At 39.9% G+C, this 26045-nt stretch overlaps 1 protein-coding gene across 1 annotated transcript in view; it reads right to left on the reverse strand.

Annotated features, from left to right (window-relative positions):
- LOC136884027 (solute carrier family 53 member 1) overlaps window positions 1–26045 on the reverse strand; it is a 162840-nt gene that overhangs the window by 35331 nt on the left and 101464 nt on the right. Inside the window, exons 6-8 of the mRNA XM_067156038.2 lie at window positions 10184–10557; window positions 3353–3503; window positions 2145–2339 (exon numbers count right to left, since the gene is read on the reverse strand). Of these exons, the coding sequence (XP_067012139.2) occupies window positions 2145–2339; window positions 3353–3503; window positions 10184–10557 (720 nt within the window). The remainder of the gene's footprint in view (window positions 1–2144; window positions 2340–3352; window positions 3504–10183; window positions 10558–26045) is intronic.

Below are 26045 nucleotides of genomic sequence, written 5' to 3' on the forward strand. Positions count from 1 at the left end.
AGAACTTCACAACTTCGCTCTATCAAGTGAGTGGAGTACATCAACCCTCGAAATAGACACGACACGGGCTTATGTTGCGTCAAGAAAACTCTTAACTTTGCCCTGCATCTTCAGAAGAAAATTTTGACTCTTCATGAGGAAGACTTCTACAATAATCAGGGTTTGAATTTAAGAATGCAAAATACCGTTAGAGAGGTAGTGACCAGCTGACGACAACATTAAGCTTCAATTTACATGTTCTATCACACCGTGTGTGCGTGAGAAGAAAGAGGCTACTGCCCGTTTAACCCATGATCTGGTGGAGGAATGTTGATACATTTGTGGTACGGACAGAAGAAACTTCATGTATTTTTAAACCGCTTCAATCAACAACATCCTTCAATTAAATTCACTATGGGGATGCCTTCCTTTCTAGGATGTTCTGGTAACAAAGAAACCGGATGAATCCTTAGGATATACCGTCTATCATAAGCCTACCCCCACAAATCCCCATCTCCGTGCAGATTCTCACCACCATCCAGCACAAAAACAAGGCATTCTGAAGACACTCACCACAAAAGCGACACGAATTTGTGAGCCATCAAATATCCAGGAGGAGATGGACACACTCAAAGTCACATTCAAAGGTACCGGTGACAGTGATGTACGCAGAGGGATGACAGAAAGAAGAAGTCAAGGGAACTGACTACCTGCCTTCTATTCACAATACCAACCAATTTGCAAGGTCCTCTGGAAACTCAATATAAAAGCTGTGTTTGGCACCGTTACCAAAAGTGCTCACAGTTTAGGTAAAAGAAAGAACAAACTGTGTTCACTATTACACTCTGGGATGTACAAAATTCCCTGTATTTGCAGCAAGGTATACATTTGCCCAACATGCCGGTCCATTGGGACTCGCATCATATCCGTCTCAACCAGCCAGACAAGTCAGCAATAGCCGAGCATGGCCTATCGTCAGGTCGTGATGTCGTGTTCCAAGATGTTCGAGCTCTTACCCACACTAAACGCTACAGGTCTAGTATTATACAGGAAGCGGTGGAAATGCTTAAAAATCCTAATAATTTCAACAGGGACGCCAGCTATCAATTAGAAGTAATATGTGGCTGCCAGCCATTAAAGTAGCTCTCTTCCCTGTCCTTTCCAAACTCTTATTTTGTTTCAGTGTTTTCCAAACCCGAACGTTCGTCATCACCAGATGGCATTGTGTGTCATACTTTCATACATGTGTACACTGGTGAGCCCCCCGCCGCCTTCTCACTCACCGTTCATCCTCTGCTTTTCTCCACATAGAGTACTTTGTTTCCATTCTTCAGCTCAGTTCTATTCCATGCTGGTGTCCTTGGCTGCATTTTATTTTTGTTAGTTTCTATTTATTTCTGCTACCACCTTCATCCCCGATTCGTCTGATGTCCTCTTTGACACTTCTCACGCACAGAACATCGTACCGTACTAGGGATAGATTTGTGTATGGGAGTGAGGAGTAAGGAGCGAGCTCTCCCGGTGCCGGTTATACTGCCAACTGAATGGAAATGAAATCTGAATTAAATTGGAATTTTCTAAACCTCTACTATCTTAAGCCAACAAGTGGGTCACACTCACATTTCTCGATGCAAATCTTCTTCCTAGCATGAATTCTCTAGTTTGGCTTTGCTGTGTACTAGTATGTAAAGTGTATGTCAGATGTCGCACAGGGATGCATGAGCGATTCATAGTTTGTGTTTCAAAGGTTGCCAATACGAATCTGAAAGATTGCCGAGGTTGACCGATTTAGCACGAGGGTTTCCATCTATCACTAAAAAGTGTGCGATGTCGTCAGTTCCCGCTTGGAGCGCTGTGCCACCACTACTCTTCTTCGTGAACAGTCGATATTTTATTCGGAAGACGCGGAGCAAAGTTCTGTGCGAAACGTACAGAGTTTTCTTGACACGCCCAAGTACAGGCCGCATAACATAAGAGTCAAAGTAGTTTTCAAAAATATTAAACTTACTTGAAGTCGACCAAAGACTGTAAGGTACGGCTTGTTCAAGAGGTGAAACAAAGTTGTGGGAAAAGCACAAGAAACCTTCAACCAGGCCCGCACTCCTCTGATATAGCAGAGCTGCTTTGTCCAGCACAAATTTCAGGTGGAGTGAGGTTCAACTTACCTTTGTATAACGATCTCAAGGCTGCGAATATAACGACTAGGAACGTTGTTGAGTACTTCCCCGCATTGACCAGGTGCGGGAACGCTTCTCTACTGTCCCGATATCGTCTGAGACACTGGGCAAATCTAAACCAGGCAGGCAGGCAGTTGACTATGGACCTCGACAATAACGAATCGTCCGTGCACTCACCAACATCTGAAAAGAGACTGACACAATGATAGCACAAAGGGAGCAACAAATCTTGTTTTACATAAAAACTGTACATTTCTGCAAAACAATTACAGTTATCGCTTTCATTTCCCCTCGTCCAGCTCCCGCCAGGTGCCCAGTCCAGTCGTCTTTTCTTGACAGAGTCCATCCCTTTTAGCCTCTAACACTTGTTCCCTCGTCTATCCTAACACTATCTCTTTTCTGACATCTGTCTTTCCTTGTCCTCCCACTGGCCTCAATATTACTCTCATTTCCTGCTGACAAAGTCTCTGATGCACACATTAATGTAGGGGTAGAGAACATCTCGTACATTATCTCTTTATATATCATAGGAACTTCTGTGCTCCACACCAGGCTCACCTCCTTACCCAACTATTTCACTTCCCAAATATTTGAGGTATTGAACAACCTCAAGGTTTTGTCCCCTCATATTAAAGATTCTGTCTTCTCCTCTTTCTCCTCTTGCCATCACCACTGCATACCTGCCAACTTTACAAAACCAAAAATCAGGAGATTTTGATATGAAAATCAAGAAAAATCAGGAGATACAATTGGTCAAAACTGCTTATTCTACACAACTTGCGCAATACAATACTATGATATATTTATAAAATTTATTGTCTAAAAGCCTGACTGTTACTATAACGAGGCTACAAGACTGAAAAAGACACACCTCTACTACCTCACAGGAAGTATGTGAGCGAGATGATCGGTCGCTGATAAGCCGACCGAAAATAGAATGAACTCATGCTCCACACGTATATATTCGTCATGCAATTAAATGCCATTACTTAGCAAATGCACACATTAATATATTGTTTAAACAACCTCCTAGTATAATAATTATTTACCAGAAATGATCGTTCTATGATGAACTGGTGAAGTGCCACTGTTCCCAGCACCAACAAGTTGTCCTGAGTCTCTCCTGTCTTCCTCCTTACAGAATAATGAGTGCATCTCATGAACAAAAACTTTATATGAACTTGAGAAATGCTCACCGGTCCTGATGGTTAGCCAGTTGCCGTTGTTGATGTAGAAGCAGATGAGGAAGTGGTAGTCCAGACACGCAGTCACCAGACTGTTGAGTTGATCAGCCAGCCAGAAATCTGCAAACCCCACGTGGAAGAACGGAGCTGCCAGAATCCTGCCCTAGGAATAAGGGCGTCAATGTATTACTCATAAACTAAATGTTGCAGTGTCCCCTGAAATTCTTACAGCTACGTTTGAACTTTACTGAACTAAATACACAGGCCTGCAAACTTCAGGTAACTTAAAACCATTCAAAATATTTATACATCATTTGGAATCCTTATTTTAAATGACACCATCATCTTTGTCCATGACGTGGGGATTTTTCACAAAATGAAGGTAAAAATGAGGGAATCTAACGGCCACACAAAGGTGGAAGCATGCACTCGCGAAAACAAACTAAAATTTATTTCATGGCTACGTTATATGGCAGAAAACTGTCGCATTTCTTGCCTTGGTACGACTACCTGGAGTTCATGGTGTGTGAAAGTTATTAAATATCCTGCAAGAATAAAACATGACCTAATCTATATATATAAAATAGCTTGTCCTGACTGACTGACTGACTGACTGACTGATTCATCATCGCCGAGCCAAAACTACTGGACATAATGAAATGAAATTTTGGGGATACATTCATATTAAGATGTAGGTGCTCGCTAAGAGAGGATATTTGGATATTCCGTAGATAAGGGGGTGAAATTTTAAAATGAGTGTATCTATATCTCAAAACTTTAAAAGTTTATAAATGTAAAAATTGGTATTTAGAGTCTTCTTTGAAAATAAGGAAACAAGCATCTTTTTGTTTTCAGAAAATCCCAATAGGAGGAGTGAAAAAGGGTGAAAAAGGGGTTGAATGCCTTTAATCAGGATACCGGTACTTATATCTCAGAAACTGTAGATATTATAGACCTGAAAATTGGTACTTTTGATCTCATTTAAAAATAAAGAAACACGTATTTTTCTGTTTTTGGAAAATCCAATTAATGGGAGGGGGAAAAGGGGGGTGAATTTTTGAAATGAGTGTTTCTATATCTCAAAACTTTGAAAGTTTACAGATGTAAAAATTGGTATTTAGAATCTTCAATAAGAATAAACAAACACGTATTTTTTGTTTTCGGAAAATCCTAATAGGAGGGGGTGGAAAGGGGTGAAAAAGGGGTTGAATGCATTTAATGAGGATACTTATATCTCAGAAACTGAAGATATTATATACCTGAAAATTGGTGTTTTGGATCCCTTTTAAAAATAAAGAAACACGTATTTTTTGTTTTTGTTTTTGGAAAATCCAATTAATCGGGGGGGTGAAAGGGGGTGAATTTTTCAAATGAGTGTATCTACATCTCAAAACTTTGAAAGTTTACACATGTAAAAATTGGTACTTAGAATCTACTTTCAAAATGAAGAAACACGTATTTTTTTGTTTTCGGAAAATCCCAATAGGAGGGGTGTAAAGGGGTGAAAAATGGTTGAATGCCTTTAATAAGGATCCTTATATCTCAGAAACTGAAGATGTTACAGACCTGAAAATCGGTGTTTGGGATCTCCTTTATAAGTAAAGAAACATGTATTTTTTGTTTTTAGAAAATCCAAATAGTGGGGGGGTGAAAGGCGGGGTGTATTTTAAAAATTAGTGTATCTATATCTCAAAACTTCAAAAGTTTGCAGATGTAAAAATTGATAATTGATATTTGAATAAAAGAACACGTATTTTTTTTGTTTTCTGTAAATCCCAATAGGAGGGGTGATAAGTGTGAAATAAGGGGTTGAATGTCTTTAATGAGGATACCTATATCTCAGAAACTGAAGATATTACAGACCAGACAGTTAGTATATGGAATCTCCTTTAGAAATACAGAAACATTATTTTTCTTTGTTTTTGGAAAATGTAATTAATGGGGATTAAACAGGAGTGACAAATTGGGGTGAATTTTTAGAAAGACTATATCTACAGTATATGTCAGAAAAGTAAAATGTTAGAGACGTCAAAACTGGTATTTGGAATCTCCTGTTAAAGTAAAGAAACAGGTATTCTCAGAAAATCCAATAAAGGGAGGGGCGGGGGTGAAAAATTGAAAAATTAATTGAATTAATTGTATGAGGATACTTACATCTAATAAAACTAAAGTTGTTACAGACGTGAAAATTGGTATTTAGATCTTTTTTTTAAAAATAAAACGACGCATTTTGCAGTGGAGGGGGTGGGGAATCATCTTTGGGGGCGGGTGTGAATAGGAGTTGAATTCGTTTCATGAGGGCACATATCTGAAAAACTGAAGATAATCGGTATTTAGAAGATGCTTTACTCTTAAAGAAACAAATCCTGGTCACTCCATGTGAGATTTCTGCTGGACAAAGTGAAGGCGAGACAGGTTTTTCTCCAGGTACTCCGGTTTTCCCCGTCACCATTCATTCCAGCAACACTCTCCAATATCATTTCATTTCATTTGTCATTCATTAATCATTGCCCCAGAGGAGTGCGACAGGCTTCGGCGGCCGACACAGTTCCTATCCTCACCGCTAGCTGGGGGCTTATTCATTCCATTCCTGACCCGGTTGAATGACTGGAAACAGGCTGTGGATTTTCAGTGTACTTATTCTGATCATAAACCGATCATTTTTAATCTTTCCTCGGTTCGTTTTCAACAGCCATATTTTCCTTTGGAGAACCTTCTTAGATTACAGTAGATTCTTCTGGCATATAAATAAAAATTTAAACACATTTGAAATAAATGATAGGTATAAGATTGGCCGTGCAATTGTTCACCTCTATAATAAGGTCAATAATATGTCATTCGTATCGCCAGAAGTCCTGCGCACTTACCTACGGGCGACAATGGTGCTGGTCATATTGTGATCAATGACAATGGCAGCAGATGTAATTTACCGCCAAGTAGTGGTCTTGCATCTTGCTGTGGGGTCCAGAACATCAATAATAATAATAATAATAATAATAATAATAATAATAATAATAATAATAATAATAATAATAATAATAATAATAATAATAATAGACTAATAAAAAAATATTCTGGACCGTCGTCAAAATGTGCGGACCGCGCTGGAAAGGGGTCCTGAAGGGTAATGACTACGATTGCAGTCTGACCGCCGGTTCAGTACCGCCAAGGCACCCAAGACGACACCACGCCTCCTCAAGGATTTCATCCACATAAAAAATGCTTATAGGAAAAGGCGGCAAAGATTTAGGGATCCAACGGACCGGGCGGAATACCTGAACCTAGCCCGGGAAGTACAAAATCGATTGCTGGAAAAAAGATTGAAAAATGGGAGGAACGTTGCAATCTCTCAGAAAACTATTCAGGTCGCGAATTTTGGCGGAATCTCTCAGAAAACAAGTCAGATCGCGAATACCGGCGGGTTATATATAAAGCGATAAGCATTCAATTATAAGTTTCAGTATAATACCGTAGCGAAGCACGGGTATCTTGCTAGTAAGAAATATAAAACAGTCCAAATGGGTATAGAAAAACTTTTTCTTTGTTAACATAATTCATTCTGTAGGCATTAACATTTAGAGAGAGTGCCCAACTGTTGGGGGCAAATACTGGAGCCATCTGCGTCGGTGCAGCGTGAAGCACAACCGTTCAGAATATTTTTTTAAAAACAAATTCGAGTGATTAAATTTTAAAATACCGGAAGAATTAATTCTACTTTTCAGATAGTGTTTCCACTGCAGACCTGTGTTGTTAAGACAGATTAAGGTGTCTTATTCAAGAAAGATTTTGTTTCCCTTAAACTTCTGTACACATTTGAATGTTCATAATACTTTATTCCTACTTCTCCTTGACTGTCGTTGTCGTCGTTAGCGATAGCATTACCCGAATGTGACATGAAACTTATAGTTTCTCATTGAAGATGGCGCTCTAGCCATCTGTGTTTATACACAGTCTCTTTGACACAGTCTGTCTCTCGCTCTCCGAGTGTTAAGTTGGTCTGCTCGCGATGCCAACAATGGTCGGATCAAACGTGATAAGCAGACTGGAATTTAATATGTGCTTCTTGATCTGCGAATTGCTATTATCGTGGATTTACTTGTTTCAAGGCTCGGTTCTCTGCTTGAAGTTATTATTTTTAATTGAGGTATATATTTCGAGACTCCTGATTGCTGCTCCCAGCTATTCATTCATTTTATTTCATTTTCATGCCAGTTACAAAAACTGTTCTGTGTGATTGTATTTCGGTAGTCTTTTATCACCTGTCTTTGCAAGCTCTTAATTACTTCATTTTATGTGTGTGTTTTAATTTTTTCTTTCTTTGTGTGCACACGCGTGGGAATGGAGAGTGGTATTTACCTATCTGTTTGTTTGGGCCTGTGTGTGTTTGTGGGTTTTGAGACCATGCATTTTTGTTTACTCATCATTTGAAGTCATGGCTGAGCATTGATGTATTATGTGATTTGACGCTACGGGGTTTAATCCATGTTTGTCCACGTGAGGCAATTTGAATGTCCCGTGTAGCGGGTCGACGAGTGTTGTGATTGCTACGATTATATTTGGATCAGCCTTGCCTATATTTTGTGGCGGTCCAGCATTGTATCTGCGGTGTTCGAACCATGCTCGTGAGCCCATGATATCCTTCGCTATCCTGTGCGATAGTATACGCCGCGTGCCTTACACTCCGGCCTGATCTGGGTCGATTTTATATTGGGTCTCTCTTCTTGTTCATAAGAGAGAGAGAGAGAGAGAGAGAGAGAGAGAGAGAGACTGTGCTGTCTGCTTGTGTACGGTCTATAGTACTCTCCGTATCTCGTAATTTCAATTTTAATTTTTCTATATTTTATTTTACTTTTCGTTTTAGTTGGCCGATTTGGGCCATGTGTAGTGTGCTATTTTATATTTCTAGGCCGTTATTTGGTCCATTGTCGGCGATTAGTTTTTGTTTTTGTAACTGTGGCAACATCTTCTCCTTCGCTTCTGCTCCTTTTGGGAGGCTGTGCTTTGCCTTTGTTGGAACGCGCTAGCATCGAGTGGACGCTCGCTTGGAGCGCGGATGCAAACTGTTGATATGTGCGCGGCCCGTATTACCACGACTGTATTATTCCTTTAGTGGTTCCATTTTCTGATTCCTTCGATGATGTGTTTCACGACACATTATTTTTCTCAAACGAATTTGTAAATTCTATGTAGTCATACGTAGGTGTGTAGTGCGATTGTGTGTACTGTCGGCGTGTTATACGAAACTTACTATGTCATTGAACTGGATACTACTTGATGTTTCAATTTTCTACAGTTATGTAAGTAACTTTTAATGCAGCCTCACATTTCTGTTTTCATTCTAATATTAGTTTCCTTGATCCATTCTTTTATTCATGGGGGTTACGGGTTCATGCCTTTCTGTCCTTTCGCTTCCCTTTGTCTACGCACGGATCCAGCTCCGAGCTGTTTTAGCTCGTTCCAGTCCATCCACAGCAATTTACGAAGAGAGGTAAGCAAGGTAAGTATCTGCGCGTATATGCCGTGTTCCGTGTTGATGTGTAATGGTAGCAGGGTATGGGGGTGGTAGAAGATACAGGAAACTGAGAGAACCGAGCTACCCAGCTTCTAACATTCAGAATTATATATGGTGTACAGCCAATGTCAACCAACAAGCTTTCTGGGATATTAGGCCGAGCTGATATTCATAATCTGTCTGAGCGATCCAAGAGGATGAAGAGCCTGAAGAGAGCTGATGATGAATGTTAGACAAACACATTCCTTCCATACATCCCAGTGATTTTACACAGCATTGGTAAGGTTTTAAAGCATCACACATCAAGGCTAATTTTACAACAGGAAAATGTCCCAGCAGTTACGCTCAGCTAAGCACCTTTGTGACCCTCTCTGGTTCGCATGGGAACGTCAGGACTATAACTCGCAGCATTATCACCAGACTGAAAGTACATTAATCTCGCTGCTATCTGCTCACTCTTTCCTCAACCATGAAATGAGATTTGGGGAGACCTGAAAATATCGTGCCCCATCTGCCCTGAAGAGGGCCACTGCTCGTCACCAGACAACAGACACTGAGTCACACTGAGCAGGAACACCAATCTGAGAACAAGGCAAGGCGATACTGACCTTCTTCCTGCTGTAAAAGTATGGGCGGCCACCCAGCCCATGTAATTTCCTCTTGACCAGCGGAAGCATCGACAAATATCAGCATGGCCTAATAACCCAGAAAAGCATTGAAGCTAGTTCTTATAGAAAGGCATTTAATGTAAACCAGATGGTTTTTTAAATACTGAGGTTTCATTAGAAATACGTCAAAAAAATAATAACTTTGACTTATGATCACAATCAGTTTACAGCTCCAAGATGCGTGGCATAGCTGCAAAGAGAAATAGGTCTCAGTGCTGTGACCGCATATTGAGGCTAGTCCAGGTGTAGCTGTGAAGAGCGATGGCAGGCATTCGCTTTGGAAGCCGAATCAGGTGATGAACGTTTACACTTAATGATTTTTTGGTCCTACGTAACAAAATCTTGACTTTGTTCCAAACATTTGGGTAAACAGGGAGGTAGCTTTGGCAATACCATCAAGTGTCTCCCCTTGGTCATTTCAGTGACTCTGTTATCCAATTCGGATGCTGAATTATTGTTTAACAGGGTTTCTAGTGCGCTATCACTCAGAGAATCAAGGCACCGTAATGCCATTGCAGGACACAAGCAGGAAAACAAAGCACTTGCTGCCCTTCACAATGAGAGTGTGTTTTTATCAGTGTTCTCATCTAAAAGCATCATAAGGACCTGTAACGCTACCAGAAGAGACACGGATGTGTTAAATGAAACAGATTTACTACTTACCAAGACTCGGAGAGACCAGAAGCGCGCTTCATACCGGAACGTATGGACGGGGTTGAAGAGGAACACGAGCATGATGCCGGTGAGCGCCAAGGGGTTGATGTAAGGCGGAATGCTTAAAGAGGAACTGTAGAGGAAACTGAGCAGACTGAGAGTCCAGATGACTCCAAAGATGGCGGCTAGCTCCATGAGGTGTTGCTCCGACAGATGGTTGCGAGGATCCAGCTCGAAGATAAGTACGTGGTTCACCCCAGATGAACGCCATCCATAGACGTTGACGCCCATCAGGAACAGGAACTCTATGAGCAGCAGGGGGCCGCGGAACAGACGGAATGCAATACGAAGATTATCCTCTTCTGCACCTTCATGGAAGATGGCTGACGGGAGGATGACAAGGAATTAGTTTCGTATCCAGAACGTCATGATTCACAATAAATAACCGACACTGCTGTGGAACATAAAAATATGGACAAGCAGAGAGACTTCAGGGAAGATGTTCATACAAGGCAAGTAAGAGCAGACACAACAACACAGTGTTCTGAATAACTGGGAAAGCTGCGCGAAGAGAAGCCGGGAAGTTTGACCGTGCTTAAGAGGAAGTGAAGAATTGTTTCAAGAAAACAAGTGTCTGACGGAATCAATAAGAGAATGAAGACAAATTCTATGGACATATGTTCAGAACGGATAAAGTGTGGTTGGCTAAATACATTTTTTAAATATAATTAAATAGACCTAAAATTCTAGGTAAGTGTTTCAGGAGGTGTGCAAGGACTTCACCAGGGTTGGACTAAAGCAGGAAGACATCTCGGATCAGGCACAGCACAGTTACAACAAGAAGTATCGTGTCAGGGATACGGAGAATGGATAACAATTGGCAGACAAGATCAAACTGAAGCAGGAGTGTGGGGAAGTGCCAGCTGGTCACTGACAAAAATGCACAGTTCTAGCAACTCAATTTTGGAAACATCCTACGGATATGAGCTATGTTTTTTACGTAAATAAAATATTTAAAAAACATGAAAATATATTCTTTATTTCTTCTTAAAAATTACAATCCTTTTCTTAATCATCATTATCCGGTCAATTAGATTAGCAGTTTGCCTTTTTCTACTACTACGAGCACTAATGTGAGTTAATGCAGAGTTTCACTTAAGCTCTTTACAAGTACATTCGGTATGGATATTTTTAAAAAATAACACGTGAGGGTACTGAACCAAGGAACACATTACAGAAAGAATTATATAAATAAGTTAATCTGGCTAGGATTTGAATAAAAAAAGAAAACGGGTAAAGAGACAAGTGATTTTAGGCTGCAAGTGATTTTCCTCCAAGACTCAGAATTTGAACCCTTCCCAGGCCCTTTAGCCCTTTAACTTTGAGCAAAATTGAGGAAATTGCTCAATTTTATGTTTTGTGTAGTATGGGGACCTCTACTTTGTCTGTTTTCAACAGTAAAAGACACGAGGCCCATTGAAATTAAATTTTTAAGTAGTATAGTAAGAAGGACAAGAAGAAAACAGTAGAAAAGCATTCAGGTAGAATGGAGAGAAATAAACTGAGATGGTTTGGACACATGAAAGAGTGACAGAAGATTGAACGAGGCTAAGAAGGGGAATCAGATGTAAACCCAGATGAAGGTGGTTGGACTCAACCAAGAGCAGTTTAAGAGCAGCAATGGTGGCCGGATATAACATCTCGACTTGACTAAGCTAGAACTGGAGAGGGGAGACGAAAGAAAGGGCACTTTGATCGCTAAACACTAGTATTTCAAAAGTAAAACTCTAAAATCTCAAACTCTGATAAGAAGGAAACCACTCCTTTTCATTGCTGACTCAGTTAAGTTTACACTCTGTAAAAACACAGCCAGTTTGCCGTGTGCCCTGTGAGCTTGTATTCGGGAGACAGTAGGATCGGTAGACCTGAAAATAGTTTTCCATGGTTTCCCATTTTCACACCAGGCAAATGCTGGGGCTGTGGCTGCTTCCTTCCCAATCCTAACTCTTTATCTTTGTGTCATCTGGCTCCTGGCTGAATGGTTGAGAGGACCCCGGGTTAGATTAACCTTAATGGTTATTTTATGTGGCTCAGGGCTGGGTGTTTGTACTGTCCTCAACTCACACACCACACAACCCTCCACTATAAAAACATGCAGTTCCCACACACGGCAGACATAGGGTCTACACCTAGCGAGCCAAACATGTCGTTGGACACTTGCGGCACTAAAAAATACCTTATGATAAATAAAGAAATCTTTGTGTCACTGAAAACCTCTGTTGTGTTAAGAGCACTAGAACAGGTTATAATAGAAATCTGAAAAGTTAAAGCCAGTTCAAGAGAATAGCTGTGGCCCTCCTCTATCAGACATACCCTGTGATTCTCATGCTGGCAGGCATAATGAACTCAGTAGAGGGCACAGTGAAGCACCCTGTCAACACTGTGGCAAGCCTGTCCTATCGTTCAGTCCGAGATGTTCAACAGTAGGAACTTCGCCTTCCATCCATCATTAGGATGGAGTTCCATCAAACGTTCAACAAGATGTGTGTCCACCACAAAACAGGCTGTCCTTGAAAGTAAGAACTCTAGGAGATACCACAGCATGTTTCTGGCAGGATTGTTATGGATTTAGACAGATCTAATGGCGACAATATAACACATCTAGGATTTGCAAGGCCTTGATTAAGGTACAGCTTGGCACGAAAATGGGAAGCCACAGAAAGACATCTCCAACAGTGAGCATGGAAGCCAACTTCATACCTATTTGTCTACGCCATGTAGCCAACTTGCTCAGTTTGACAGGACTGACTCTCTAACCAATAACACAAACGCCTGGACTGGCCATACTTCCTATTACAACAGTCCAGCACAGTTCTGTTACTGGAGCAAGTGTCTGTACAGGCACAAAGAAGGAAGCAGAGAAATGGAAACTGGAGGAATGAGGATAGGCAGAACAAAGACAGAAGAGAGAAGCCTGGAAGCCAAAACATTTTGTAATATGACATCTTGGTCATCTGTGTGTAAATGAGGAATCTCACAGATCTTTCTTCACAATAACTTATTCTGTCATCCTGGAGACAGCAAGTGCCTTTGATTCACCACATTCCATTTTAAACCACAGCAAATAATGCTACTTTTCATTATTTTTAGGCAGAGTGACAATTCATGATCAATCTGCCAGGTCTGAACAGTTCCAGCATTAGGAAGATCCGACAAATGTTACAAAATAGAGCCCAATGGTCTCACGTAGGAGTGCCCAAAGTGGTGACCCTAACCAAAGTATCCTACTTTAATTTCATAAGTTGCAAGTCAGTTGGAAATAGTTTCAATTATTATTGCATATAGGATGTGAGGATCATCCTGAATGGGTGCTCGGAGAAACGGGCTAACCAACAAATTTGGAAAAAATGAGTTATGTGCAGCCATCTATTACAGAAGGTTCAAACTATCTTCTGTGAGTTGGACTAACGTGAGGTAATCTTGTGTGGTGAGTTACAACGCTTTGAATTTTATGCCATTTTATTTAGACTAATTTTGTTATTGCAAAATCGGGCTAACAGAAGTTTACGGAGGAGGCAGTAAAGATGGTGCTGCTGTATATTCCTATGTATGCTAGAGGCTGTGGGTGTTTCTGTACCAGATTAATGGATGGATTTAGTAAAAAGAGCTAGACTAAGAAAGCCATTTCAAGAAGTAAAAATGACAAGTGATAAGTTTGTGAGCACTAAACCTTTGCTAGAAAAAGTAACCAAGAGAATGATATCTGTAAGATATCATTTAAGTACTTTTTCAAATATTCATATGGTATTGTTGAGGAATATGATTGTGTTGACCTTCACAAAAGGAACAGTAATGGTGGTCGGCCAAGTACAGTGTTACAAGGCCAATAGCTTGAGCTACTTGAATATGTCCTGCAAGATATCACCAGTATTACAGAGAACTGACAGCTGGCAGGTGACTGACGAATCACTTCCCAATGCATTAGAATAGGACTGATGATTGTCCCATGAGGGAAAGTTATGTCATATTTCAAAATAAGTCTGAAGCATCTTTATGTCTAGTTTACTGTATAAAACACCTTTTTTTTTGTATTGTTGATCATAAAATAAAGTTTGGTTAGGAATCTAAGGTAAGCTATTAACTACAGCTACGTCAACATAGAATTCAATTTTCTTCCATTTTTTTATATTCCTATTTTTCCAAGTACTTTTCATTGTTAATACAGTTCCAATATATGGTTTAAAGGTACTACATCGAGATAAAATAAGGAAACAAATATTATTTTTATGGTACAGTTTTTGTTTTTTGACATGTGCAAAAGTTGATTTATCTCTGTTCTGAAAAAATGTTGGTTAGCCCGTTTTTGCAAGCACCCATTCAATTTAGCTGCATAAATATTTAACATTCCCAGCCATAATTAAGAAATGAAATGACAAACCAGCATGCAGGGAAGGGAGTTAGGTGGTTCGTGGCCGAAAGGATGAACTTGCTTCGTCCTCAGCGCAGAACAACGTGAGGGCATCTACACCTGATCTTTTCTAGTTTGTAACAGAGTTGTAATATTCTGTGTAGGCTCATAATGCAAGTACATCAAAATGTGGTGAAAATCTGGTAAATACCAGGCGAGTTGGCCATGCTGTGAGCTCGCATCCGGGAGATAGTGGGTTCAAATCCCACTGTCGGCAGCCCTGAAGATGGTTTTCCGTGCTTTCCCATTTTCATACCGGGCAAATGCTGGGGCTGTACCTTAATTAAGGCCACAGCTGCTTCCTTCCCATTCCTAGGCCGTTCCTGTCCCATCATCGCCATAAGACCTACCTGTGTCAGTGCAACGTAAAGCACAAAAAAAAAAATCTGGTAAATAGGCCTAAACCTTGTGACTGTGGCATGCAGTGACCCTCTAGACAGCTGAAATATGGGATTCATACAGCAGAAGGTATCAGTAGAGAAATGTCATCAAAGTATGTTATAAAATAAATTGTAAAGCAGAAAATAAATTAACTCTTATTTACCTCACTGCATGTAAGACCCTCCCTCGTGGCAATGTCACTTCATAGCACTGTGCAGAATATATTTTGCATGTTAGTTAATCAAAGACATAATAACTTCCTTTTGATATGACCTGTGTTTTCTGCTGCCAAGGTAGTTGTCGTAAATTGTAGACTGAATAACAAGTGTAGTTCTACAGTGGTGTCAAGGTGTGAAGCCAGCAGCCAAAAAATTTACTATCAAGCCTAACATGATCAGATATTGGTAAAACTGAATGTAAATGGGCAAATTAGACATATTAAAATAAGCAGAATCTCAAATGTGAAATTATCTACAGCATGAACAGCAATATGGCAAGCTACTAGCGACTACAGGTGTTGAAGATCTCGCCACAGAGGAATCTACGATCGATCTGTGCATCATCAACTAGCATCCGCTATGTAGCTAATGTAACGATACACAGATGGTAAAGTACAGCAGTAATTACTAACTCACTGTGTCAGTTGAATATTTCCATATTCACCACAAAAAAGAAAATGTTCATCGATACAAAATACTGCGTGCACACTAAAATGAATCAGTCGTGATTCGACTTTTTCTGGTACTGTTATTTAAAATCCTCAATTCGACGCGACTACTCTGTCCTTCATTTCTTGTTGTCATCACCAATAATTAATACACATGGACTCGTCCCATTTACACAAGAAAGTAATTGCTAGGCTTCATGGTAAGTGTGTTTATTAGTTTCAGGAATACCGGGCGAGTTGGCCGTGCGCGTAGAGGCGCGCGGCTGTGAGCTGGCATCCGGGAGATAGTAGGTTCGAATCCCACTATCGGCAGCCCTGAAGATGGTTTTCCGTGGTTTCCCATTTTCACACCAGGCAAATGCTGGGGCTGTACCTTAATTAAGGCCACGGCCGCTTCCTTCCAACTCCTAGGCCTTTCCTATCCCATCGTCGCCATAAGACCTATCTGTGTCGGTGCGACGTAAAGCCCCTAGCAAAAAAAAAAAGTTTCAGGAATAGATCCAATTTTTCTAGACTTTAAATACCGTACAATGGGGTGAAGTCGATCAGGTGGGATGAAGTCGATCATTGTGACATCTCGATGTTTTTTTAGAGATGGTATCTGGTGGGTAGATGGAGAAGTAACAAGTTGAGCTTCTTTGCAATGTGGAAGCACCATGCTATTTATGTGATATTCTTTGGATGTTATAATGATAACAAGTAAAGTGTAGTTATGTATTCAACAAGTGTCCGTGTTTAGTATAGTTTGAAAAAGGTCGTAAAAAATCTGTCATCCACCCGTACAATTGATAACCTGACCTCATCACTGACTTCATTTGGTAACCTGATGCATTGTGCTCTTTTCCTGCACTTTGAATTACATCTAATTTTCTCCGCATTCGGGCAATGATGTAATATACCTAATGATTACATTTTGTAGGGTGAAGTCGATCGTGCAACGAATATATCAGAAGAAGCCAGGTCCTGCCAGGAAAGAAAATTATAATATTCAATATTTGAAGAATGCTGTGGAAGAAGTAAAGAAGGGGAAAATGAGCATTAGGAAAGTCTCTGAAGCATATGGTGTACCATACTGTACCCTAAATGGTTGGATCAAAGGTAAACATATGTCCGACTCATAGACTGAATAGTCAGTGTGCTGGCCTTCGGTTCAGAGGGTCAGGGATTTTAACCTCCATTGGTTAATTCCATTGGCTCGGGGGCTGGATGTTTGTGCTGTCCCCAACATCCCTGCAACTCACACACCACACATAGCACTATCCTCCACCACAATAACGTGCACTTACCCCTACACAGGGCAGATGCCACCTACCCTCGTCGGAGGGTCAGCCTTAAGGGCTGCAAATAGCCACACGAAATTTAAATGAAGACAAACATATAAAAAAGTTTCGAGGACAACCTGCATTGAACACCACAGATGAAAATTATTTGGTGGAAGGTTTAATTAAGTGTTCTGAGTGGGGGTTTCCTCTGAAACATAGTCCAGTGTTACTAAATACATCCGGCAGAGTAGTCAGGAAATTCAAAGACAATCAACCTGGGACAGAATGGTTTATGAATTTCATTAAAAGAAACCCAGTTCTTTCTAAGAGGATGTCACAGAACATAAGCAGGTGTCAACAATGACACAGGGGATTCTCTACGAGACATACCTCCAAGAAATATCAACTACGATGAGACAAATTTTACAGATGATCCTGGTGAATCCAAAGTTATTGCCAAGAGAGTAGTAAAACATGTTGACAGAATTATGGAATCTTCAAAAACTAGTGTCAGTGTAATGGTAGCAGCTACGGCCACCTTATGTTGTCTACAAAGCTAAGCACATGGCTGGAATACCCAGAGCTGGAACAGTAGTGGTTGGTTCGATTTGACTGGGTAGAGAAGATCTTGATTCCCTATGTGAGAAAATTAGAGGGAGACAATTTGTCTCTGAATGTAATTTGTTTGTGCCAAAAGAATGACATTACTTTCGTTCTTTTACCACCTCATGCCACTCACATTTGCCAACCCCTTGGTGTGGCATTTTTTCGTCCACTGAAAAGGCATGGAGGAAATGTTAAGAAGACTGGAAGATGAAGAATATATCGGTGTGTTACCCAAGTGTGAGTTTCCTTCCATGCTCAAGAAGGCATTCAGTGAGCCCATGACAGCTCAACTATTATTTCTGGTTTCAAGGCTTGTGGGATTGTTCAAATAAATCGAGAAATCATCTTGAGGAAGTTGCCAAGCCTTAACCACGATCCCGGAGATTCGCTAATGGGAGCAGAAAAGAGATGGAGTGATACACTTGTGCAGTGTTCTCCCGAGCCGGGTGGGTGAATACTACTTCAAAAATGAATGATAAAATTTCAATCTATTGCCCTTAGGCATTAACAATAATATCAGAGAGGTCAACATTAACTGCAAAATTTAACTATTTCACTGTAATCACGAACAAGACAAAATAAGATATTTCTTTTTCTACCATTACAAAATTGAAATTTATTTTTAGCATGATGCTTTACATGTTGATTCTTTTTTCTTCTTTGAGGCGCAATTGTCTGCATCTCTTATGTAACTGAATTGAATCCCTCTAGTGAAATCTGCATCAAATTGTTGAGTGCGGTCTGCTTCATATGACTCCTCAAACAGCTTTTAACTCTCTTCAAAGCCGAAAATTTCCTGTGCTCACAGGTATAGCAGCTAGTCTTGCGAAATTTGGAAAGATTCCTTAAGCTCGCATGTTGTTGCAAACTCTTCATTATCTGTTTAGGTCTTAACCTGATGAAGGAACTCCTTGGAACATTTTGATGCAATAGACCATTCCAGTTTAGCGCTATTGTAATTTATGACTGGAGGACTTCCCATTTTAGAGTAGAAATCAAGAAGTAACTCAGAATCTTCATTCTGATCTTGACTTTTTGCATTAAACTCTCTTGAAAAGCAGGAAATGATGGGAAAATCTGTATTGTAGATGTTGGATGACTGTATCTATGAACATCAACATCTGAATAAGTGATGTGGAAGTCTGACCATTCACCAGGAAGATGGTGATTGAGACTTTGAAAATAACTTCCTGGAGTGTCTTTCAATTGTAAGACGCTGAGTACTGTGGCTTCTAAGATTGGCTCAATTACTGTCAAGTCAATATTTTGTGTTTGCCAAGCTCTAGACAATGTGCACAGAAGAGGTAAGATATCTGAAAACATCCTAATTGCAGATAAGAAATTGTATGTCTTCATGCACTTGCTTAAGCCTTCAGCTGTAATATCATTCCTTTCAGTGGCCTCTCTTTCAAGTGCAGCAACAACACTCACCATAGATCTTCAGTACAGTAGAGTCATGAGACAACCATCTACTATCAAAGGCCATTTTTGGTTTACTTTCAGGGATGTCCATTATATTCTGGATTTTAGTTAACCCTAGACCGAACCAGCGCCGTAATTCCTAGAACTGTCAGTCTTTCACTACCTCGCAACTAATACCTTTGCTCTCACTGTTGGCCTTCCGTTCAGTCGAGTTTTGACAACAGTGTGTAATTATTTCGAGCGAACTCTTGGAACCCGAAGCGCGCCTGGTCATGTACGTAAAATTTATTTCTTTAAAATTTCCATTCCTCTGTACTTTTCGGGTAATTAGGCAAAGTCAGGCGTAATTACATGTAGTATATTTCTATTTTAGGTCTCGTTTTGTCAATGATGAAGGCATACCCAACATTTTGAGCCAGTTTTCCGATGAAATAGAGGACCCTGCCTCGGATTTTTCGGATGGGGAGGAGGAAATAATAAACGTATGGGATCAGGATCATAACAGTGATACGAAGCAGGAGGACGATTCGGGCAGTTACATCTATGAAGATGATAACGAAAGGGAATTTATCATCGGGAGGGACGGAGGAAAAATGTGGTCCACGACAGACTGTTCAAAACTTACTTCGAGGGTGAAAGCAAGGAATGTTGTAAAAATACTGCCAGGACAGGAAGGGGAGGCGAGGAAGGTATCAACAGAAATTGACTGTTTCATGCAGTTGATAAACGCTGACAAGGTCGATAAATGTACATTTGTACATTTCTAGGAAGCAGGAGCAAGTGAATTACAGCCGTGAGCGCGATGCTAAATTTGCTAACCACAGTGAAATTATGGCATTGCTCGGGGGATAAGGTGTGAAAGATGTCTTGGACATGGCAACAAAGTTTATTTTTCATCCCATCATTTTTTTTCTATTATATCTGATGATTTCATTGTATATTTGTGCAAATATTAAAATATTACCATTATTTTAATTTAATTATATATCTAATGCTTAACTTATTTTAAATAGGCGCAGTGTTCGTGTCCCTATCAGAATTAGTTCACGTGTTGGTAATTATGCATTTTAAGTACATTCATATTAAACACTAATACATTTTTTAAATTTTATTTGGAGAATAGCATTGAAACAAACGGTAAAACGCCATTAAATCAAATGCTTATGAGATTGGAAGGCTGTAAACGACTGAAAACGTAACTGGTTGACAAAGTCAACTGCGTGCCCGGTAGCGTGACAGAAATTGGCGGGCCCGGTCTAGGGTTAAACCAGCCACCCTGACTGAGGAATTTTGAAGAAAAAAAAAAAAGAGTCATCATAAAATATCATTAAACTTCACTAAATAAAGCACTTCAGTTGCTGCCTGGGCATTAGCAAGTGCTAATCTGTGATTTATGCAGTGACAGTTTACCATGAGTCCTTTTGTTTTTTTCTTAGCGGTGTTGCAACTCCCTTTTGCTTACCAATCATGACAGGTGCCCCGTCAGATCCTAGACCTACCAATTACAAGTTTTTAACCTTAAATTTTCAAGGATTTCAATTAGTTTAATTGTTATGGTCTCAGCTTTCCCATCGATGATGTTGCAGGTTGACACAAAATTAACATTATCCTCTTTTTTCAAGATGGTTGATATATTTTATGTACACTATAAGTTGTTTCAGTACGGAAATTTTCATCGCACAGAACACTGAAATAATCTGCTGAATGTATGTTCTTTAATATTTCACATCTAATTTCAGAAGCTATAACATCAAGTAACTCCTGCATTAATCTTTCTGAATACATGTCGGTATCTCTAACTGTTCGTAAAATTACTTGTAACAATGAAATTAGCGGGAATGAAATAGTGATATAGCGAAGGAAGTTTGTTTAAAATAGCGCTTAACAACTCCAAGACAATGATATGGTTCAATATATGCGAAGTACATATATTTCATTCAAATCGAGAATAAATTAATGAACACAACCCCAAACAGGGTTAAATCGTAATTTACGATAATCTCACTAGTGTGGTATTCGCCTTACCACTTCATGAAATGAAGGACTGAATGTCAGTAATTTCTCTGTAGCTGATAGTGATATTGTTGCCCGACTGAGTGGCTCAGTCGGTTGAGGAGCTAGCCTTCTGACCCCAACTTGCAGGTTCGATCCTGACTCACTCTCGTAGTATCTGAAGGTGCTCAAATGTGTCAGCCTCGGTAGATTTACTGGCATGTAAAAGACCTGCAGGACATAATTCAGGCACCTAGGCGTCTCTGAAAACCGTTCAAAATAGTAAGTGGGACGTAAAGACAACAGATATTATTGTTAGTCGTATAACACCATTAATGACGTCACCAAGTTGATGGGAGGATGCCGGTTCCAAGCATCACATTGGGATGCAAGACTTAATAATGCTACAACACAATCCTCTCCAGTTGTTTCGTAAATATATTTCTATATTCAGAGAATGTAGTTAGAATGTTGTGTTTTAGAACGTTACTAATATATCACAATCACTATCCTGTTCTTATAATGGTCTCTAGCAATCCAAAATTATACAGCGTATTTCTTCCATTTGTATTGCATGGAATTTGTTATAATTGTTGATGATGATGCTTGTTGTTTTAAGGGGCCTAACATCGAAGGTCATCGGCCCCTAATGGTACGAAATGAAAGAACAAAAATTGCAAAGGCATCCACTGACCAAAATAAAAATAAAATATGGCATGAAGAATGAATGGATGGACAGGAACTCAACAAAACACAAAACAAACAAACAAAAGCCAGTGGATCGGACTCAATACAGATCGAAAATAACATTATTACCGACCAAGGAACCACTTACAAAGCACAGTGATGCTTGGTGTCTAAAGGGGGTGCAAAATTGACGTCTAAGGCCCCACAGAATGGTACATGTCGCGAGTAAAATAGAACCATGGTATGTTTCATGTTGGGGTATTAATCAGAAGTAGCGAAGACTCACGGTGTTCCACAAAAGATGGTACTACTCACAAGTATTGCAATACGTACAAGTAACGCAGACCTATGGTGTGTCTCACACAATGGCCCAACTCAGAGTCAACGCAAACCGAGAAGGTTCCCCACCTAGGTGTACTAAACACGGGCGCCGGTATTTCCGTGGTGTTCCTCACATAGTGGGTACTAATCACAGGCAACGCAGACCCACGGTGCTGCTCATATAGTGGTACAACTCACAGGCTACGCCCAGACCCGCGGTGTTGCACACATGGGTACGACGCACGGGTACTGGAATCCACCAGGCCAGGCTTTAACTGCTACTAATCACAAACCTATTTCGTACCGAATTGAGTGGTACTACTCGCAAGTACAGGCAACCTATGGTGTTCCCCGCGTGATGGTACGATTCAAAATTAGTTTCATGGTTCTAATTCAGTCAGCCCTTGGTCGCCCCTTTCAGTCGCCTCTTACGACAGGCAGGGGATACCGCGGGTGTATTCTACATGTGCGTCCCCCACCCGCAGGGGGTGTTATAATTGTTATTAATTCAAGCATTAACAGAGAATTTTGAACTAGTGCTCTTCTGCTTGCGAATCATCGGGCTTCCACTCCGGTGCTGTGGAGTGCCGTGCGGGTTTGTGACATCAAAAAGGAGAACGGAATCGAGCCGAGTGTTCGCATGCAAATCCACGCTGATCAAAGAGCCGATCACGCACAAAGCTACGTGATAGTCAAGCAAAATAAACAGTTTCACAGTATTTATATTTAAATTCGAAGCAACCAATGACTCAAATGTGTGTTCATATAATGTAAACTAGCACATATCTAGGTTATGTTAGCCAGGCGGTCTGTAGAAAAAGCCGGGCGGTGCGCCCATTAAAAGGGTCCTAGGGAGAACACTGTTGTGGAACATCTGCAGCAGGCATAAAATGGAGGAACAAGACTTAGTGAAAGACGTCCAGCAAGAGGAAAGAGATTGAATATTGTTGCTGGTAAGGGAATAGTGGTTAATGACCTCCTTGATTCTGATGAAGAACTAGTTGAGACAGCAGCATTGGAGGAATACTATGATGATGATCTTCATAATGCTGAAGATAATGGAAGTCTCTCTGATGTAAATGTGAATACAATTGCAGTTCTAAACAATCAAAGTGATGTCGAAAGTGAACTAGACGTTTTGTGTGTTGATGATTTCATTTCCCACTAAGAAAAGAGACAGAAACTTCATAGGACAAACTGTAAAAGTAGTCAATAATGACTACGACATATCACATCGGAAAAAAAGAGATTTCTCATTTCTAGACGTGCCCGATATTCAAGAAACATCTGGTAGACAAACAATAATGAAATAGTCTTCAAAGAGTTTGAAAAGGGGACGCTATAGATGTCTCCAGTATTGAATGTACAGAACATTAATCTAGGGATTATATTCCAGGTATCAAATATTAGTTAAATGTAGTCATTTTGTCATTTTTAAAATGTTAAATCTTTAATGAAATATTTATAAACTAAACTGATACCCCACATCATGTATAAAGTTGTTCCTAGGCCGAAATAAATCACACTTTAGACAGTAATAACTCACGTTTATTACAGATATGTACGTTTTTTTCAGAATTGTTTTTCTATATTTTCATCCAGTAATTTGCCAAAAAATATTTATTTTGACCGACTTCACCCCACTGTACGGTATTAAGTTACCGTTTAAGACCACTATCATTGAAAAATATGATCCCATTAAGCAAAGAAAATGTTTCAAAATTTGTAAGTGGATAAGTGAGGAGCACTCATTCATTCTGCCTTCACTATTTTGCGTCTTGAGGGTCTACAAGTCATATGTTCACCCCTCACGCCACTTTATTGTTTGGAAAAAAAAAATGGGACTGAAAATGCAATTAACTACGGTATATCCTATTATGAGGAAAGTTCGCCAGGGGCCAAGAGCAAACGATATGAAAGTCATAGCATTTGCAGACAATGTGATGATATGGGAAGAAAATGAACAAAAATTGGAAGAACAATTAAATACCTGGCAGAGGGCAACTGAAGAAGCAGGCATGGAAATAAGTTTAAAGAAAAGTGAGAGAATTCAGAAAAATGAAGCATGTTAGGTGTATTGGAAAAATTCTTAAAGAAGTAGGAAGTAAGCTGACTGGAAAAGGAAACATCAAGGAAGAATTTTCGGAGAGGATAGGAAATTGATCAAAATTTTATTATCGTGTATCAGATATAATTAGAAATTGGAAAGTACCTATCAAAGCAAAAATCATGATATATGAATCATATTATTTGCCAACATTGCCCTATACATCAGAATGTTAGACTGGACGAAAAAAAGATCCCAGTAGATTACAAGCAACAGAGATGCGCTTTCTGGTAGAGGAGGGACGAAACAATACAAAACATGCTACAGATCAACCCCCTAAAAGAAACTATCGAGAGAAAGAGAATGGGACAAGAAAGATTACCAAGAAGAGCTCTGGAATGGACAGAATCTCTAAGAAAACCACGAACAAGATGGAGGGATCAGGTGGAGGATGACGTACATCAGAGAGGACTACAGTGGGAGACAGTGATGAACAATAGACTGTGGAGAAAAAGAAGAGACTCTGTGAATGATCTGCATAAGCAGAAACGTATTGGGAATAATAAGAAGATATCCTGTTATTGTATATATTTGACTATTAATATTAAATGAAACCTTGAACCTGTTACTGAATATCTGAATATTGTTAACAACCTGGAAACACAGTGAACGTTTCTTCTCATTTCCACCCCAATGAGCCCTCTCTCATGCTTCTGCTGCCGAAAACCCTTGATGTGTTAAACCAGTAGCAAAAAAAGCATTTTACAACAAAAATCACTGTCCACCAGAGCAACTACCACACAGACGTTCTCCCAGAAGCAAACACTTTGCGTGACTGACATCATCTTATAAATCTCACTTTTTTAACAACTAAGGTCGAAAGATTTTTCCCACTTCGAGTACTTATTTTATTGTTATACCTAGTTTTTATGAATATACAGACATTCTAGCTAACATTACAAGAACATGTTTCATTCCGTTTTGGAACATCTTCTATATTAAGTGAAGTTACAATGGTGTTCCAAACACTGAACACGTTGTTGCTCGTGTTCGTTGTGGCATTAGTCTTTAAAGGGGAAGAGGTTCTTATTTATTTATTTTTTTTTTTTCTAAATAAAAAAATGTTGTTGATTGTAATATGTAGCAAGTCTTGAGTTTTAAACCATAACAAACACAGTATAGTAAGTATTGGACAGTGGAAAAAAATCCAACACCGAGGAAATGGAATGGCAGATGCGGAGGAAAATGAATGGATGTAAAAACTCGAGGCTGTCTCCCTACAAAGGTTGGCAATCCAGTTAATTATCATTACTCGCGAAACAGTGGCTCGAAGTTCGTCCGTACCAGCGGCGTGGGTCCTTAAGCCACCTCCCCACAGATACTTGATGCTGAGTTCACTTCTCATGATCAGCCCAATGCTCCTTGATGGTTGTTACAAGCTCTTTTTTCTTATTCAACAAGCTGAATGCTTCCTTTCTACCCAGGATATTCAAATGTTTTCTAATCCACATTTCGAGAGCTTCAACCCCCCTTTGAAACGATAGATCATAGAATCCTAACTCTCCTAGTAAATATGGCCCTCATCCTGTTGAACAAATTTTTTGCTTCTCTGATTCTGGATAAGATTTTGTTCCTGAGATCACAATACTCATTCACTAGAATCCCAGTGAAAAACTTTATTCACTGACCAAACAATTTACCTCAAAAGACGTATGAAATCCTATGGACACGTGGCACGAATTAATCAACACAATCTTCATTATCAATGGAACCCAACAAATCAAAGCATTCTGGCTCTTAGATACCCAAGGAGACTAGATATAGCGCACCGAAGTTTAATCTGAAGGAACTGATGGCAAGAAATTTGAAACTCAAAAACACGTGGACACAGACCCACAGTGAGAGGATGAGGAAATGTTGGAAAGATAAGAACAACTAACTAACTGTTTGCAGGAGGAGGAGGAGGATTATTATTATTTCATCCCCAAAATTCACCAACCAATCACTTTAGGCAGAGG

This window comes from Anabrus simplex, chromosome 12, assembly GCF_040414725.1.
Source record: "Anabrus simplex isolate iqAnaSimp1 chromosome 12, ASM4041472v1, whole genome shotgun sequence".
NCBI classification, from domain to species: domain Eukaryota; kingdom Metazoa; phylum Arthropoda; class Insecta; order Orthoptera; family Tettigoniidae; genus Anabrus; species Anabrus simplex.